This window comes from Rhinoraja longicauda, chromosome 1 (genome assembly GCF_053455715.1).
Source record: "Rhinoraja longicauda isolate Sanriku21f chromosome 1, sRhiLon1.1, whole genome shotgun sequence".
NCBI lineage: Eukaryota > Metazoa > Chordata > Chondrichthyes > Rajiformes > Arhynchobatidae > Rhinoraja > Rhinoraja longicauda.
The window spans coordinates 140,577,027-140,591,338 of record NC_135953.1 but is presented as its reverse complement, the minus strand read 5'-3'; the positions used below and the strand labels follow the sequence as shown (position 1 = coordinate 140,591,338).

The 14,312-nt window shown below is 47.8% G+C and overlaps 1 protein-coding gene across 1 annotated transcript in view; it reads left to right on the top strand.

The window, feature by feature from the left end:
• The window catches only part of rchy1 (ring finger and CHY zinc finger domain containing 1), a 30,626-nt gene extending 19,768 nt beyond the window's left edge, over positions 1-10,858 (top strand). The window contains exons 7-9 of the mRNA XM_078412911.1: positions 2,138-2,167; positions 5,601-5,721; positions 8,737-10,858. Of these exons, the coding sequence (XP_078269037.1) occupies positions 2,138-2,167; positions 5,601-5,721; positions 8,737-8,865 (280 nt within the window). The 3' untranslated portion in view covers positions 8,866-10,858. The remainder of the gene's footprint in view (positions 1-2,137; positions 2,168-5,600; positions 5,722-8,736) is intronic.
• Positions 10,859-14,312: the final 3,454 nt, after the last annotated feature.

The window sequence follows — 14,312 nt, the reverse complement described above, 5'->3', positions numbered from 1 at the left end:
GGTCTGAAGAAGGGTCTCGACCCGAAACGTCACCCATTCCTTCTCTCCTAGATGCTGCCTGACATGTTGAGTTACTCCAGCATTTTGTGATACCCAAGATATCATTGTATGTAGTTGAAACAAAAAACTGCGGAAGCGGCAGTAGGTGAGAGGTGAGGGAGTCCCGCCGTGACTGAGCACGTCCTATTGATGGCGGCGGCCTGAAGAAAGTGTTGTCACCAGGAGATACAACGTGAGCTGCATCAATGGGACAATGCAGTGGATAAAGAAGGGCTTGCTGGTGCGCCTTGCGAGCGGGGGGTGACCTTAGAAGCCAGGGTGGCATCGGCAAGTGTCTGCTATAACCAAAATCTATAACCATAACCGCTATAACCAGTTCTTTGCTATTGAGGGAGTGCAGCATAGGTTCACTAGGTTAATTCCTGGAATGGCGGGACTGTCGTATGTTGAAAGACTGGAGCGACTGGGCTTGTATACTCTGGAATTTAGAAGGATGAGAGGGGATCTTATTGAAACATGTAAGATTATTAAGGGATTGGACACATTAGAGGCAGGAAACATGTTCCCAATGTTGGGGGAGTCCAGAACCAGGGGCCACAGTTTAAGAATAAGGGGTAGGCCATTTAGAACGGAGATGAGGAAAAACGTTTTCACTCAGAGTTGTAAATCTGTGGAATTCTCTGCCTCAGAAGGCAATGGAGGCCAATTCTCTGGATGCTTTCAAGAGAAGGTTAGATAGAGCTCTTAATGATAACGGAGTCAAGGGGCTTTGGGAAGAGGGCAGGAACGGGGTACTAATTGTGGATGATCAGCCATGATCACATTCAATGTCGGTGCTGGCTCGAAGGGCCAAATGGCCTACTCCTGCACCTATTGTCTATTGTCTATGTTGTCCATTAAATCCATTATAAAGGGGTTCGTTAAGACCAAAGGTTTACTGTATTTCTAAAGGAAAGTTTTGTGGGATTATTGGAATGAGCGCAGGCACAATGGCTCGGACGGTCACTTCCTGAGTCGTGAGGTTCTGAAAAAGCCTCTTCATTGGGTCATTCAGGTTTCCATTAGGTAATTAAATAAAAGCAAGAAAGCCTTGCATTTCTTTGGCACCTTGAATCTCTTGGCTGCGCCAAAGTGGCTCTCAATCAATACACTATCTTTGTGCAATCCCCATTTTATCGCAACAGCCAATTCATAAGTTCATAAATTATAGGAGCAGAATTAGGCCATTCAGCCAATCAGGTCTACTCCGCCATTCAATCATGGATGATCTATCTTTCCCTCTCAACCCCATTCTCTGGCCTTCTCCACGTAACCCCTGACACCCTTGCTAATCAAGAACCTATCAATCTCCGCCTACAAAATATCCATTGACTTGACTCTATAACAAGGTGGCACAGAGGTGCACCACCGGTAGAGTTGCTGCATTACAGCGCTAGAGATCTGGGTTGGATCCTAAAAACTGTACTGTCCGTACGGAGTTTGTACTTTCTCCCTGTGACCGTGTGGATTTCATCCGGTGCTCCGGTTTAGATTTTTTTTTTAGATTTAGAGATACAGCGCGGAAACAGGCCCTTCGGCCCACCGAGTCCGCGCCGCCCAGCGATCCCCACACATTAACATTATCCTACACACACTCGGGACAATTTTTACATTTACCCAATCAATTAACCTACAAACCTGTACGTCTTTGGAGTGTGGGAGGACACCAAAGATCTCGGAGAAAACCCACGCAGGTCACGGGGAGAACGTACAAACTCCGTACAGACGGCGCCCGTAGTCAGAATCGAACCTGAGTCTCCGGCGCTGCGTTCGCTGTAAGGCAGCAAATCTACCGCTGCGCCACCGTTCCTCCCTCACTCCAAAGACGTGCAGGTTTGTAAATCACTTGGCACCTATAAATTGTTCCTCGTGTCTAGGATAGAGCCAGTGATCGTGATCGTGATCGATGCGGACTCAATGGACCAAAGGGCCTGTTGCCATGGTATATCTCTGAACTAAACAAAATTAAACAATGATCGACTTTATACTGAAAATGTGTGCAATTATCCAATTTACCAGTCAAATGTGGCTAGTAATTAAAATTGGACTTTGTGAATTTTAATGGAGAAATTTATTTGCTTTTTGTTTTTCTCTCCAGGACTTGCTATGAAATGCTGTTTAATAAAGGGTGAGTTTCTATTTTATCTAGTCATGGTCACATACAGCGTGAAAACAAGCCCATCGGCCCAAATAACCTACTTTGACCAATATACCCCATCTACTCTACTCCCATCTGCCTGCGTTTGGCCCATATCCCTCTAAACCTTATCCTATACAAGTACCTGTCCAAATGTTTCTTAAACGTTGTGATAGAACCTGCCTTAACTACCTCCTCCTGCAGCTTATTCCATAAACGTACTACCTTTGTATAAAACCATTGTCCCTCAGGTTCCCATTAAATCTTTCCCCCATCACATTAAACTTATGTCCTCTGGATTTCAATTCCCTTACTCTGGGTAAAAGACTCAGAACATTTACCTGAGCTATACCTCTCATGATCTTATACACCTCTATAAGATCACCCCTCATCCTCCAGTCCTAGTTCCTCAACCTCTCCTTATAGCTCAGGCCCTCGAGTTCTGGGAACATCCTTGTAAATTGTATCTACATCCATTCCAGCTTAACATCTTCAGTGACCAAAACTGAACGCAATACTCTGATGTGTGGTCTCACCAATGTCTTGTACAACAGTAACATGTCCTCCCAACTTCTATACTCGATACTCTGACTGATGAAGGTCAATGTGCCAAAAGCCTCCTTTACCACCCTATCTACCTGTGCCGCCACCTTCAAGGAACTATGTATCTGCACTCCTCGACCCCTCTGCTCCACAACATTCCCCAGAGCCCTGCCATTCAGAGACTTCCAAAAATGCAACACCTCACACTTATCTTTCATAAACTCAATCAACCATTCCTCAGCCTACCTGATCAAGATCAACTAAAGCTTTTCACTACGTCAGTACAGGTGACAATAAACTCAACTCAACTCAAACTCATATTGCTGCAATTTTTGACCACCATCTTTTCTATCAACCACATCACCCACTTTAGTATCATCTGCAGACTTCCTAATCATGCCTTGTATGTTCTCATCCAAATCATTGATATAGATGACAAACAGCAATGGACCCAACACCAAACCCTGAGGCACACCACTACTCACAGGCCTCCAGACTGAAAATCAACCTTCTACCATCACCCTCTGGTTCCTTCCACAAATCCAGTTTTCTGTCCATTCAACTATCTCTCCTTGAATCCCATGCAATCTAACCTTCCAGAGCAGCCTACCACAAGGAACTGTCAAATATTTTGCTGAAATCCAGATATATAACGTCTATAGACACAAATTGCTGGAGTAACTCAGCGGGACAGGCAGCATCTCTGGAGAGAAGGAATGGGTTATGTTTCGGGTCGAGACCCTTCAGACTGTTTCGACCCGAAAAGTCACCCATTCCTTCTCTCCAGAGATGAATGAATGAATGAATAGGTTTATTGGCCAAGTATGTGCATATACAAGGAATGTGCCTTGGTGCCCCGCTCACAAATGACAATACAAACGTACAGATAGCAATTAAGAATAAACCATGAACACATCAAAACAATAAGGATACAACAAGCTGCCTGTCCTGCTGAGTTACTCCAGTTTTTTGTGTCTATCTTCGGTTTAAACCAGCACCTGCAGTTCCTTCTTAAATATATAACTGTCTACACCTCTGCCTTCATCACCTTTTTTGGTCCAATAAGATTTGTGAGACATAATGTCCCACGTACAAAACCATGCTGACTATCCCTAATCAGCCCCTGTCCATCTAAATGCATGTATTCCTCTCCCTCAGAATACTCCCTAATATCTTTCCGACCACAGATATTAGACTCATTAGCCTGTAGTTCCCACGCTTTCCACTGTAACCCTTCTTAAATAGAGGCACATCGTTTGTCTCCCTCCACCGTACCCGTATTTAATCTATCTATATATATTACTAAAACTTTCATCTTGTATATTTGTGGGTTTGTGGATAGATTTGTTCCCGAAATACAGCCAAAATGGTACACGATAGCACAACAATTTTAGGCCCACCTTACTCACCATTGGAATGCGGTTCAAATGGTAGTTATATTTTAAAAGTTATTTACTTTTTAAACTTCAAAAATGACTTTTAAAACTTCAATAAATGCCTTTTCCACTTGCCGTGCCCAAGATGGCCGCCGGGGCAGGACCCGCCCGAGTGATGGGAGTGCTGGCCAATGAAGGGCGGGGGAGTGGAACGGAAGAGGTGGGAACAGAAGAAGGCGGAATGGCAATCAGGAGAGCCTTGGACCCAACGGGTCCTCTCGGGCTAGTGACTTATGAATCTCAGCCAGAGCACCTGCAATTTCCTCTCTAGTTCCCACAGTGTCCTCGGATATATCCGATCAGTCCCGGGAGATTTGTCTACCTTCATACTTCAGCACCTCATCGACAGTAATACTGACTGCCCTCACGACCCTCCCATTGAGTTCCACAGTCCTCATTTCTTTCGCTACAGTAAAACCAAGAAAAATACTCATTAAGGACGTTGCCCATCTCCTGAGGCTCCAAATAAAGTCTGAAGCTGGGTCTTGACCCGAATCGTCACCCATTCCTTCTCTCCAGAGATGCTGCTGAGATACTGCAGCATTTTGTGTCTATCTTCGGTTTAAACCAGCATCTGCAGTTCCTTCCTGCACACAGAGTTGCCCACTTTGATTCCTGAGGGTGATCATTCTCTTTCTGGTTGCCCATCTTCCTGTAATGGTGGTGTCAGCCTTGAATGCTCTGCCGTGGATGGTTTGAGAATCTTGGACAGACATGTGGATATGCAGGGAATGGATAGATATGGATTACACACAACCATATAGAAACAAGGAACTGCAGATGCTGGTTTACACAAAAGGACACAAAGTGCTGGAGTAACTGGCTCAGGCAGCATCTCTGGAGAACATGGATAGGTGACGTTTCCGGTCGGGACCCTTCTTCAGACTGACCCGAATTACCATCCAACCATGTTCTCCTGAGATGCTGCCTGACCCGCTGAGTGATTCCAGCACTTTGTGTCCTTTTGGATTATGTGCAGGAAGATAAAGGTTGATCTTGGCATCCTGTTTGGACACTGTGAGCTGAAGGGTTTGCTACTGTGCTGTACTGTTCTAAGTAAACTAAACTAAATGGTGGCACAGCAGTAGAGTTGCTGCCTTACAGCACCAGAGACCCAGGTCCGATAAAGACTAAGGGTGCTGTCTGTACGGAGTTTGTACGTACCCCCCGTGACCCTGTGGGTTTTCTCCGGGTGCTCCGGTTTCCTCCCACACTCCAAAGATGTACAAGTTTGTTGGTTAATTGGCTTTGATAAAGACTGTAAGTTGTTCCTAGTGTGTAGGATAGTACTAGTGTACGGGGATCACTGGTCGGCGTGGACTCCTTGGGCCAAAGGGCCTGTTTCCGCGCTGTATCTCTAAACTTAATTAAACTATTCCGACTGCAGTACAATTGAATGCTGTGACTGCCCCATGCAAGCTTTATGTGTGTGACTGTTGTTTCAGAGCATATCGCTGCCCTCTGTGTATGAGGTCTGCTACCGACATGACTAAATACTGGGAAGAGCTGGACTCTGAAATAGCCCAGACCCCCATGCCAACAGACTACCTGAACATGGCTGTTAAGGTAAGAGCTGAATTATACACAACCACTGTGATCGTGTCTGCATTAACTCCAGGCAACATTTAAAGCTGCAAACGTTAAAACAAATTTAAAGTTTAGTTCTGCAGACACAAAGAAACTGCAAATGCTGCAAACACAAACTGCTGGAAGATCTCAGCTGGTCAGGCAGCATCTGTGGAGGGAAATGGACAGATGTTATTTTAGTGTAGGAAAGAACTGCAGGTGCTGCTTTAAATCGAAGGTAGACACAAAATGCTGCAGTATCTCAGCGGGTCGGGCAGCATCTCTGGAGAGAAGGAATGGGTGACGTTTCGGGTCTGAAGAAGGGTCTCAACCCGAGATGTCGCCCATTCCTTCTTTCCAGAGATGCTGCCTGTCCTGCTGAGTTACTCCAGCATTTTGTGTCTACCTTTAATGTTATTTTAGCTTCCTCAGACTGATGGACTGGGGAGTGGTGGAGAAAGCTTGAAAAGAGAGGTGGGGTGGCAGACAAATCCCGACGAGTGATAGGTGGATACAGGTGAGGGGGTTGATTGGCAGATGGGTGGAGTAAGTGACAAATGCTCGAGGTGAAAAGGAAACAAAAGGATGTCAGATCAGGAGAGGAGGAAGAGTGAAACATAAAGCCAGAGAGAGGGACAAGGGACGGAGGGGAGAGTAGAGAAAGGGAAATGGGGGACTCAGAGATGGGAGATGAGTGTACAGGTAAGGCTTGAGGGCGAAACGGTGGCGCAGCTTAGAGTTGCTGCCTCACAGCGCCGGAGACTCGGGTTCCATCCTGACTACGGGTGCTGTCCCTATGGAGTTTGTACCTTCTACCTGTGATCGCCTGGGTTTTCTCCGTGTGCTCCAGTTTCCTCCCACACTCCAAAGATGTGCAGGTTTGTAGGTTAATTGGCTTCTGTAAATTGTAAATTGTCCCTAGTGTGTACGATAGTGCTAGTGTACGGGATGATCGCTGGTCGGCGCAGAGTCAGTGGGCCGAAGGGCCTGTTTCCACGCTGCATCTTTAAAGTAAAGCAAAGTCTAAAAGTGCAGGGTGACTGGGGTGGTGGAAGAAATATGTCCACACTGGGGTGGGAACAGGAGAAAAAAGAGGGGGGTATTGTTTGAAATTGGGGAATTTAATGTTCATACCTTTGGGTTGCAAGCTTTCCATGCGGAATACGAGTTGCTGTTCCTCCAGTTTGCACGTGGCCTCACTCTGGCAATGGAGGAAGCCAATTGAATTCTTCACTGTTGATGACCTTCTAGGTTTTCACTGTTACGAAACTTTAGTGTCAGTAATGACATCTGATCTCCCTTCTTGATCCAGATCATGGCGGATTTAGTTTCACTCAGCTGACTGAGCCCCGCTGCTTGCACTGAGGATTGATGCATGTATTTGGCACTAGAAAACGAATAAAAATAGAGGTGACACGGTGGCGCAGCGGTACAGTTGCTGCCTCACAGACCCGGGTTCCATCCTGACTACGGCTGCTGTCTGTACGGAGTTTGCACGTTCTCCCTGTGACCGTGTGGGTTTTTCCCGGGTGCTCCAGTTTCCTCCCACATCCCAAAGACGTGCAGGTTTGTGGGTTAATTTGCTTCCATAAATTGCCACCACCTGTAAGATAAAACTATTGTACGGGTGATTACGGGGCGGCGGTGGGCGGAAGGTTCTGCTCCCATACAAAACTGCGTACAGTTTTGGTCTCCTAATCTGAGGAAAGACATTCTTACCATAGAGGGAGTACAGAGAAGGTTCACCAGATTGATTCCTGGGATGGCAGGACTTTCATATGAAGAAAGACTGGATAGACTCGGCTTGTACTCGCTGGAATTTAGAAGATTGAGGGGGGATCTTATAGAAACCTACAAAATTCTTAGGGGGTTGGACAGGCTAGATGCGGGAAGATTGTTCCCGATGTTGGGGAAGTCCAGAACAAGGGGTCACAGTTTAAGGATAAGGGGGAAGTCTTTTAGGACCGAGATGAGAAAGTTTTTTTTCACACAGAGAGTGGTGAATCTGTTGAATTCTCTGCCACAGAAGGTAGTTGAGGCCAGTTCATTGGCTATATTTAAGAGGGAGTTAGATGTGGCCCTTGTGGCTAAAGGGATCAGGGGGTATGGAGAGAAGGCAGGTACGGGATACTGAGTTGGATGATCAGCCATGATCATATTGAATGGCGGTGCAGGCTCGAAGGGCCGAATGGCCTACTCCTGCACCTATTTTCTATGTTTCATACTCATTTCTAAAACTAAAAACGAAATGTTTTGGAGCCATCAGCTCTTAGGAGTATTGGGTTCCGCTTTTAGTCACCGTGGTATGAGATGCCATTCAAATGGAATGGATGCAGTGACGATTTGCCAGGATGTTGCCAGGAATCAAGGGTCTGAGCCACAGGGAGAGGTTGGGCAAGGCTAGGTCTTTATTCCTTGGAGCACAGAAGGATGAGGGGTGATCTTATGGAGGTGTATAAAATCATGAGGGGAATTTATTCAGGTAAATGCACAGTCTTTTTTACACAGGGTGGTGGGTATACGGAATGAACTGCCAGAGGAGGTAGTTGAGGCAGGTACTATTGTTAAAGTATGTTAAAGTCCGTTCCAATTTTAGTACATTAAATTCTCCAATTTCAAACAATACCCCCCTCTTTTTTCCCCTGTTCCCACCCCGGTGTGAACATATTTCTCCCACCACCCCAGACACCCTGCACTTTTAGACTTTACTAAAATTGGAACAAACTTTAACACTATAACAACATTTAAAGACTTGGATAGGTACATGGATAGGAATGATTTAGAAGGATATGGGGCTAATGCAGGCAAATAGGACGAGCTTAGATGTAGCATCTTGGTCAGCATGGATGACTTGGGCTGAAGTGGCTGTTTCCACATGATATCTCTAAAGTCTAAAGATTTGTTTGGATTATTATGGACAGTTTTCTAGTTGTAAACACAGGCTTGTACATTCACGTCACCTTCTGTCATCCTCCTCCAATGACCGCCATGTGTGTGTGTGATTCCCTCCCGTAGATCATGTGTAATGACTGCCAGCTTCACAGTACCGCACCGTTCCACGTGTTGGGTCTGAAGTGCAGCGGCTGTGGGTCGTACAACACTGCACAGGACGGAGGTCTGATCACACTGCAGACACAGCAGTGATGCACCCCATCCAATGTTCAATTAAACCTCTTGAAAGTTTGCCTAAAATATCTGCTTCCTTTTCACCCTTTTTCTTGGTTATTCTATGGAGTATATTGTCACAGATGGCTGTGGAGGCCAAGTCATTGGGTATTTTTAAAGCGGAGATTGACAAATTCTTGATGAGTAAGGAGGTAAAGGATTGTGGGGAGAAGGCAGGAGAATGGGGTTGAATGGGGAAGATAGATCAGCCATGATTAAATGGCGGAGTAGACTCGATGGGCCAAATGGCCCAATTATGCTTCTATGACTTATGAACATTAATATTTCAATATATTATATTATGGTATAATTATACGGTTATAACCAATATTGGTTATAACTGATTCACAAGTCAGTGATACTTTACACCTCTTCAGCAACACGTTATTTGGTTTTTAGCAATACAACATGAAAGCATGCCCTTCAGCCCACCGAGTCCACACCGACCAACTTTCACCCGTTCACACTAGCTCTATGGTGGTCCCACCTTCATAACCATTAGGACTTGGGAAGAAACAGGAGCACCCACAGATCACCCACACGGTCACAGGGAGCATGTGCAAGTTCCACACTGACAGCACCCGAGGTCAGGAGCAAACCCAGGTCTCTGGTGCTGTGAGGCAGCAGCTCTACCTTTCTGCCACCGTGCCGCCCTTTCAAATTGTCCCCCGTGTGTAGGACAGAACTAGTGTACGGGGTGATCGCTGGTCGGTGCGGACTCAGTGGGCCAAAGGGCCTGTATCCCCGCTGTATCTCAAGTCTAGAAGTCTTACGTCTCCCCTTGAGTCAGAAGATTGTAAGTTCAAGCACAGAATTATTGGCTGTTACTCCCGGTGCTACGTTGAAGGGGGTCGAACTGAGGCCGTGTGTACACCTGCAGATTTAACAAAGGATCCAATGACAATATCTAACAAGCAAGAGCATCTGCTTTGTTTCAGCTTTTAAAAACTATGCTAAGAAGGCTTTAATTTACATTTCCATGCTCACATTTTCATTCGACTGTTTTATTAATTTCTACGTTACCCGTGATTTTCCAGAAGCACTTTGATGTACTTAGCGTTTCATTATGGGCTGCATCAACTCTATGGCAGAATCCATGTATTAAGCGTTATAGAGCTGTACAGCACAGAAACAGGCCCTTCAACCACCTTGCCCATGCCGACCAAGGTGGCATTCTGGGCTAGTCCCATTTCCCGGCATTTGGCCCACATCTCTCTGAACCCTTCCTGTCCATATATCTGTCCAACTGTTTTTAAAAGTTGTAATTGTATCCGCTTCTGCAGCTTCCTCTGGCAGCTCGTTCCAGAGGTCCCTTCTAAATCTCTCCCCTCTCACTGTGGCCTAGGACCTCTAGTTTTAGAATCCTCTGTCCCGGGGGGAAAAGGCTGTGAGCGTTCACTTTAACAGTGCACCCTCATGATATTGTTCACCTAAATAAGGTCACCCCTCAGCCTCCTACACTCATAGAAACATGGAAAATAGGTGCAGGAGGAGGCCATTTGGCCCTTTGAGCCAGCACCACCATTCATTGTGATCATGGCTGATCATCCACAATCAGTAACCCGTGCCTGCCTTCTCCCCATATCCCTTGATTCCACTAGCCCCAAGGGCTCTATCTAACTCTCTTTTAAATTCATCCAGTGAATTGGCCTCCACTGCCTTCTGTGGCAGAGAATTCCACAAATTCACAACTCCAATGATAAAAAATCCCAGCCTCTCCTGCACGGAAATTGTTTATATCCTGGAAGTATAATTGCCATGCTGAAACGTGCCAGCTACACCAGACCCACCTGGTATGTCATAGGAGCATTTTATTTTGATTGGAATGCAGGAAGCTGTGTGCAATTTACTAACATTGTTATGCAACCCAATGCATTCCAGATGAACAGATAGACACAGAGTGCTGGAGTATCTCAGCGGCTCAGGCAGCATCTCTGGAGAACATGGACACAGAGTGCTGGAGTAACTCAGCGGGTCAGGCAGCATCTCTGGAGAACATGGACACAGAGTGCTGGAGTAACTCAGCGGGTCAGGCAGCATCTCTGGAGAACATGGACACAGAGTGCTGGAGTAACTCAGCGGGTCAGGCAGCATCTCTGGAGAACATGGACACAGAGTGCTGGAGTAACTCAGCGGGTCAGGCAGCATCTCTGGAGAACATGGACACAGAGTGCTGGAGTAACTCAGCGGGTCAGGCAGCATCTCTGGAGAAAAAGGATGGGTCATGTTTCTGGTCAGGACCCTTCTTCAGACTGAAAGTAGAGGGGAGGGGAGACAAGGCATCCTTGTATCACTTCGTTATCACCTCTTCCCCAGCCATAAATGGGCCAATACGGACTCCACCCTTCCTTGGTCATGTTTTGTTCTGGCCTTTTCCTACCTCCAGTTCCCTCCCCTCTACTTTCAGTCTGAAGAAGGATCCTGACCCAAAAAGACACCCATCCTTTTTCACCAGAGATGCCTGACCCGCTGAGTTACTCCAGCACTCTGCGTCCATGTTCTCCAGAGATGCTGCCTGACCCGCTGAGTTACTCCAGCACTCTGTGTCCATGTTCTCCAGAGATGCTGCCTGACCCGCTGAGTTATTCCAGCACTTTGTGTCTATCTTTGGTATAAAAAAAGCATCTGGGGTTCCTTTATGTGCAATACAGAAGGATATGAATCTCTTTGATTGTTTTTACTGCAACTGTATAAACTCAGATTTCAAATATTGCAATTTGTTTGTTTTTTGGTCTTTTCTCTATATTGTGTGTTTCAACGGTTTAAATGGTGCTTTTATTGTCACGTGCCAAATGCAAATGCAGCATGAAATTTTCTTCCCTACAGCCCAATAGAGTATTGCTGTACCCAAGCACATCCCCGATTAACAAGTGTACAGATGTAGTCCACTGATCCCACATGCAAGAGGCGCCATGTTTTGGTGCCATTTTCCAAGTCCAGTCCACGCTCTAGTTGTTATGAGCGGTGCCCGTTCCAGGCGAGCCCCAGGCTGCTGCAGGGCCTCCAGCCGTCGCCTTCCTTGGACGTGTGGATCGTCCAGTGAACCCACGTCCCTCTCCTCGCCCGGGGTTCCTCCCATGGCCGGCCTGGAGGGTGCGGTAGGCCAGACCCCGGTTCCCTCTCCTCACCCCTCGTCCGTCACCACCGGCTCCATCCTCCCAGTCTCTGGTCTTCAGGGGACGGGCAAGGGCCAGCTCGGTGGCTCCCCCTACAGGCCGGGCCCCCCGGGTGCTAGAGCAGGGGCCGGCTCAACGGCTCCCCCTACAGGCCGGGCCCCCCGGGTGCTAGAGCAGGGGCCGGCTACCCCTACAGGCCGGGCCCCCCGGGTGCTAGAGCAGGGGCCGGCTCCCCCTACAGGCCGGGCCCCCCCGGGTGCTAGAGCAGGGGCCGGCTCGGCGGCTCCCCCTACAGGCCGGGCCCCCCGGGTGCTAGAGCAGAGGCCGGCTCCCCCTACAGGCCGGGCCCCCCGGGTGCTAGAGCAGGGGCCGGCTCGGCTGCTCCCCCTACAGGCCGGGCCCCCCGGGTGCTAGAGCAGGGGCCGGCTCCCCCTGCAGGCCCGGCTCCCCCGGGTGCTAGAACAGAGGCCGGCTCAGCGGCTCCCCCTACAGGCCGGGCCCCCCGGATACTAGACCAGGGGCCGGCTCGGCGGCTCTCCCTTCCAGGCCACGGTTCACTGTGTCCTACGAGAAGGGGTCTTCTGCATGGGACAGGCTCAGTGGCTTCCCTCTGTAGGCCGCTGCCTTCTGCGCCGTTTAAAGATCCAGGCCTCAATGAAAAACACACTCACTGATTGTTTTGAGCCAACAATTTGCCTTTATTTCTCTACTCACCGTGGAATTCAGGACTTAAGAGTGTTTGTCATACGTACCGACAACAGAACATCGAAATTCGTACTTGCAGCAGCGTAACAGGTTGGTAAATACATTGTCCTAAATAAATTACATTTTGACCTGCATGTTTCAGCGGAAGTCAATGATCAACAATGGTGTCTGAGCCAGCTCGATCCCTATGTGGTGTCACAGGTAGCCGTGAGCCAGTCATTCTTTGCTGGGCATTCATCGAACTAGACAGCAGCAGAACAGGCCCTGCGGCCCACAACTTGATGCCACGATCATCACTTACCTGCCTGCACATACCCACATCCCTCCATTCCCTGCATGTCCATGTGCCTATCCAAAAGTATTGTAAATGCCATTGACGTATCTGCCTCCACCACCAACCCCGGCCGAGAGTTCCAGGCACTCACCACCCTCTTAAAAAAAACATGCCCTGCGCATCTCCTCTCACCTTAGGGGCCACAGTTTAAGAATAAGGGGTAGGCCATTTAGAACGGAGATGAGGAAAAACATTTTCAGTCAGAGAGTTGTGAATCTGTGGAAATTCTCTGCCTCAGAAGGCAGTGGAGGCCAATTCTCTGAATGCATTCAAGAGAGAGCTAGATAGAGCTCTTAAGGATAGCGGAGTCAGGGGGTATGGGGAGAAGGCAGGAACGGGGTACTGATTGTGGATGATCAGCCATGATCACATTGAATGGTGGTGCTGGCTCGAAGGGCCGAATGGCCTCCTCCTGCACCTATTGTCTATTAATCAGTAACTAGCAATCGGTGTAGGAAGGGACTGCAGATGCTGGTTTAACAAATCAGGACTGGCAACAGTTGACCTCAGGCCCATTGTTGGCTGGGGACTGTGACGATAGACACAAAATGCTGGAGTTACTCAGCAGGACAGGCAGCATCTCTGGAGAGAAATGGGTGACGGTTTGGGTCGAGGCATTTTCAAACATCACCCATTCCTTCTCTCCAGAGATGATTCTTGTCCCCCTGAGATACTCCAGCATTTTGTGTCTAGCAATCAGGATGGGCTCTGGACCATACCTCCAGATTCAGGGACAGTTTTTTTCGCCCAGCTGTTATCAGGCAAGTGAATTGTCCTCTCACCAACTAGAGAGTGATCCTGACCTCCCATCTAGCACTGTACCTCGGTACACATGACAATAATAAACTGAACTACCTGTGATACCACTTTCAGGGAATTATATACTTGTACTCTTAGATCCCTAGGCTCAACAACAGACCCCGGTTCCCTCTACCATTCACTATGAAGGTCCTGCCCTGTTTTGACTTACCAAAATTCAACCGCACACTTATACTAAACTTCATGTGGATGACCTGGAAGTGGGTTTGAGTATACATTAACCACACTTGTTACAGTCATAGAGTGATAGTGTGGAAACAGGCCCTTCGGCCCAACTCGCCCACACCGGCCAACAATGTCCCAGCTACACTAGTCCCACTTGCCTGCGCTTGGTCCATATCCCTCCAAACCTGTCCTATCCATGTACCTGTCCAACAGTTTCTTAAACGATGGGATAGTCCCAGCCTCAACTACCTCCTCTGGCAGCTTGTTCCATACACCCACCACCCTCT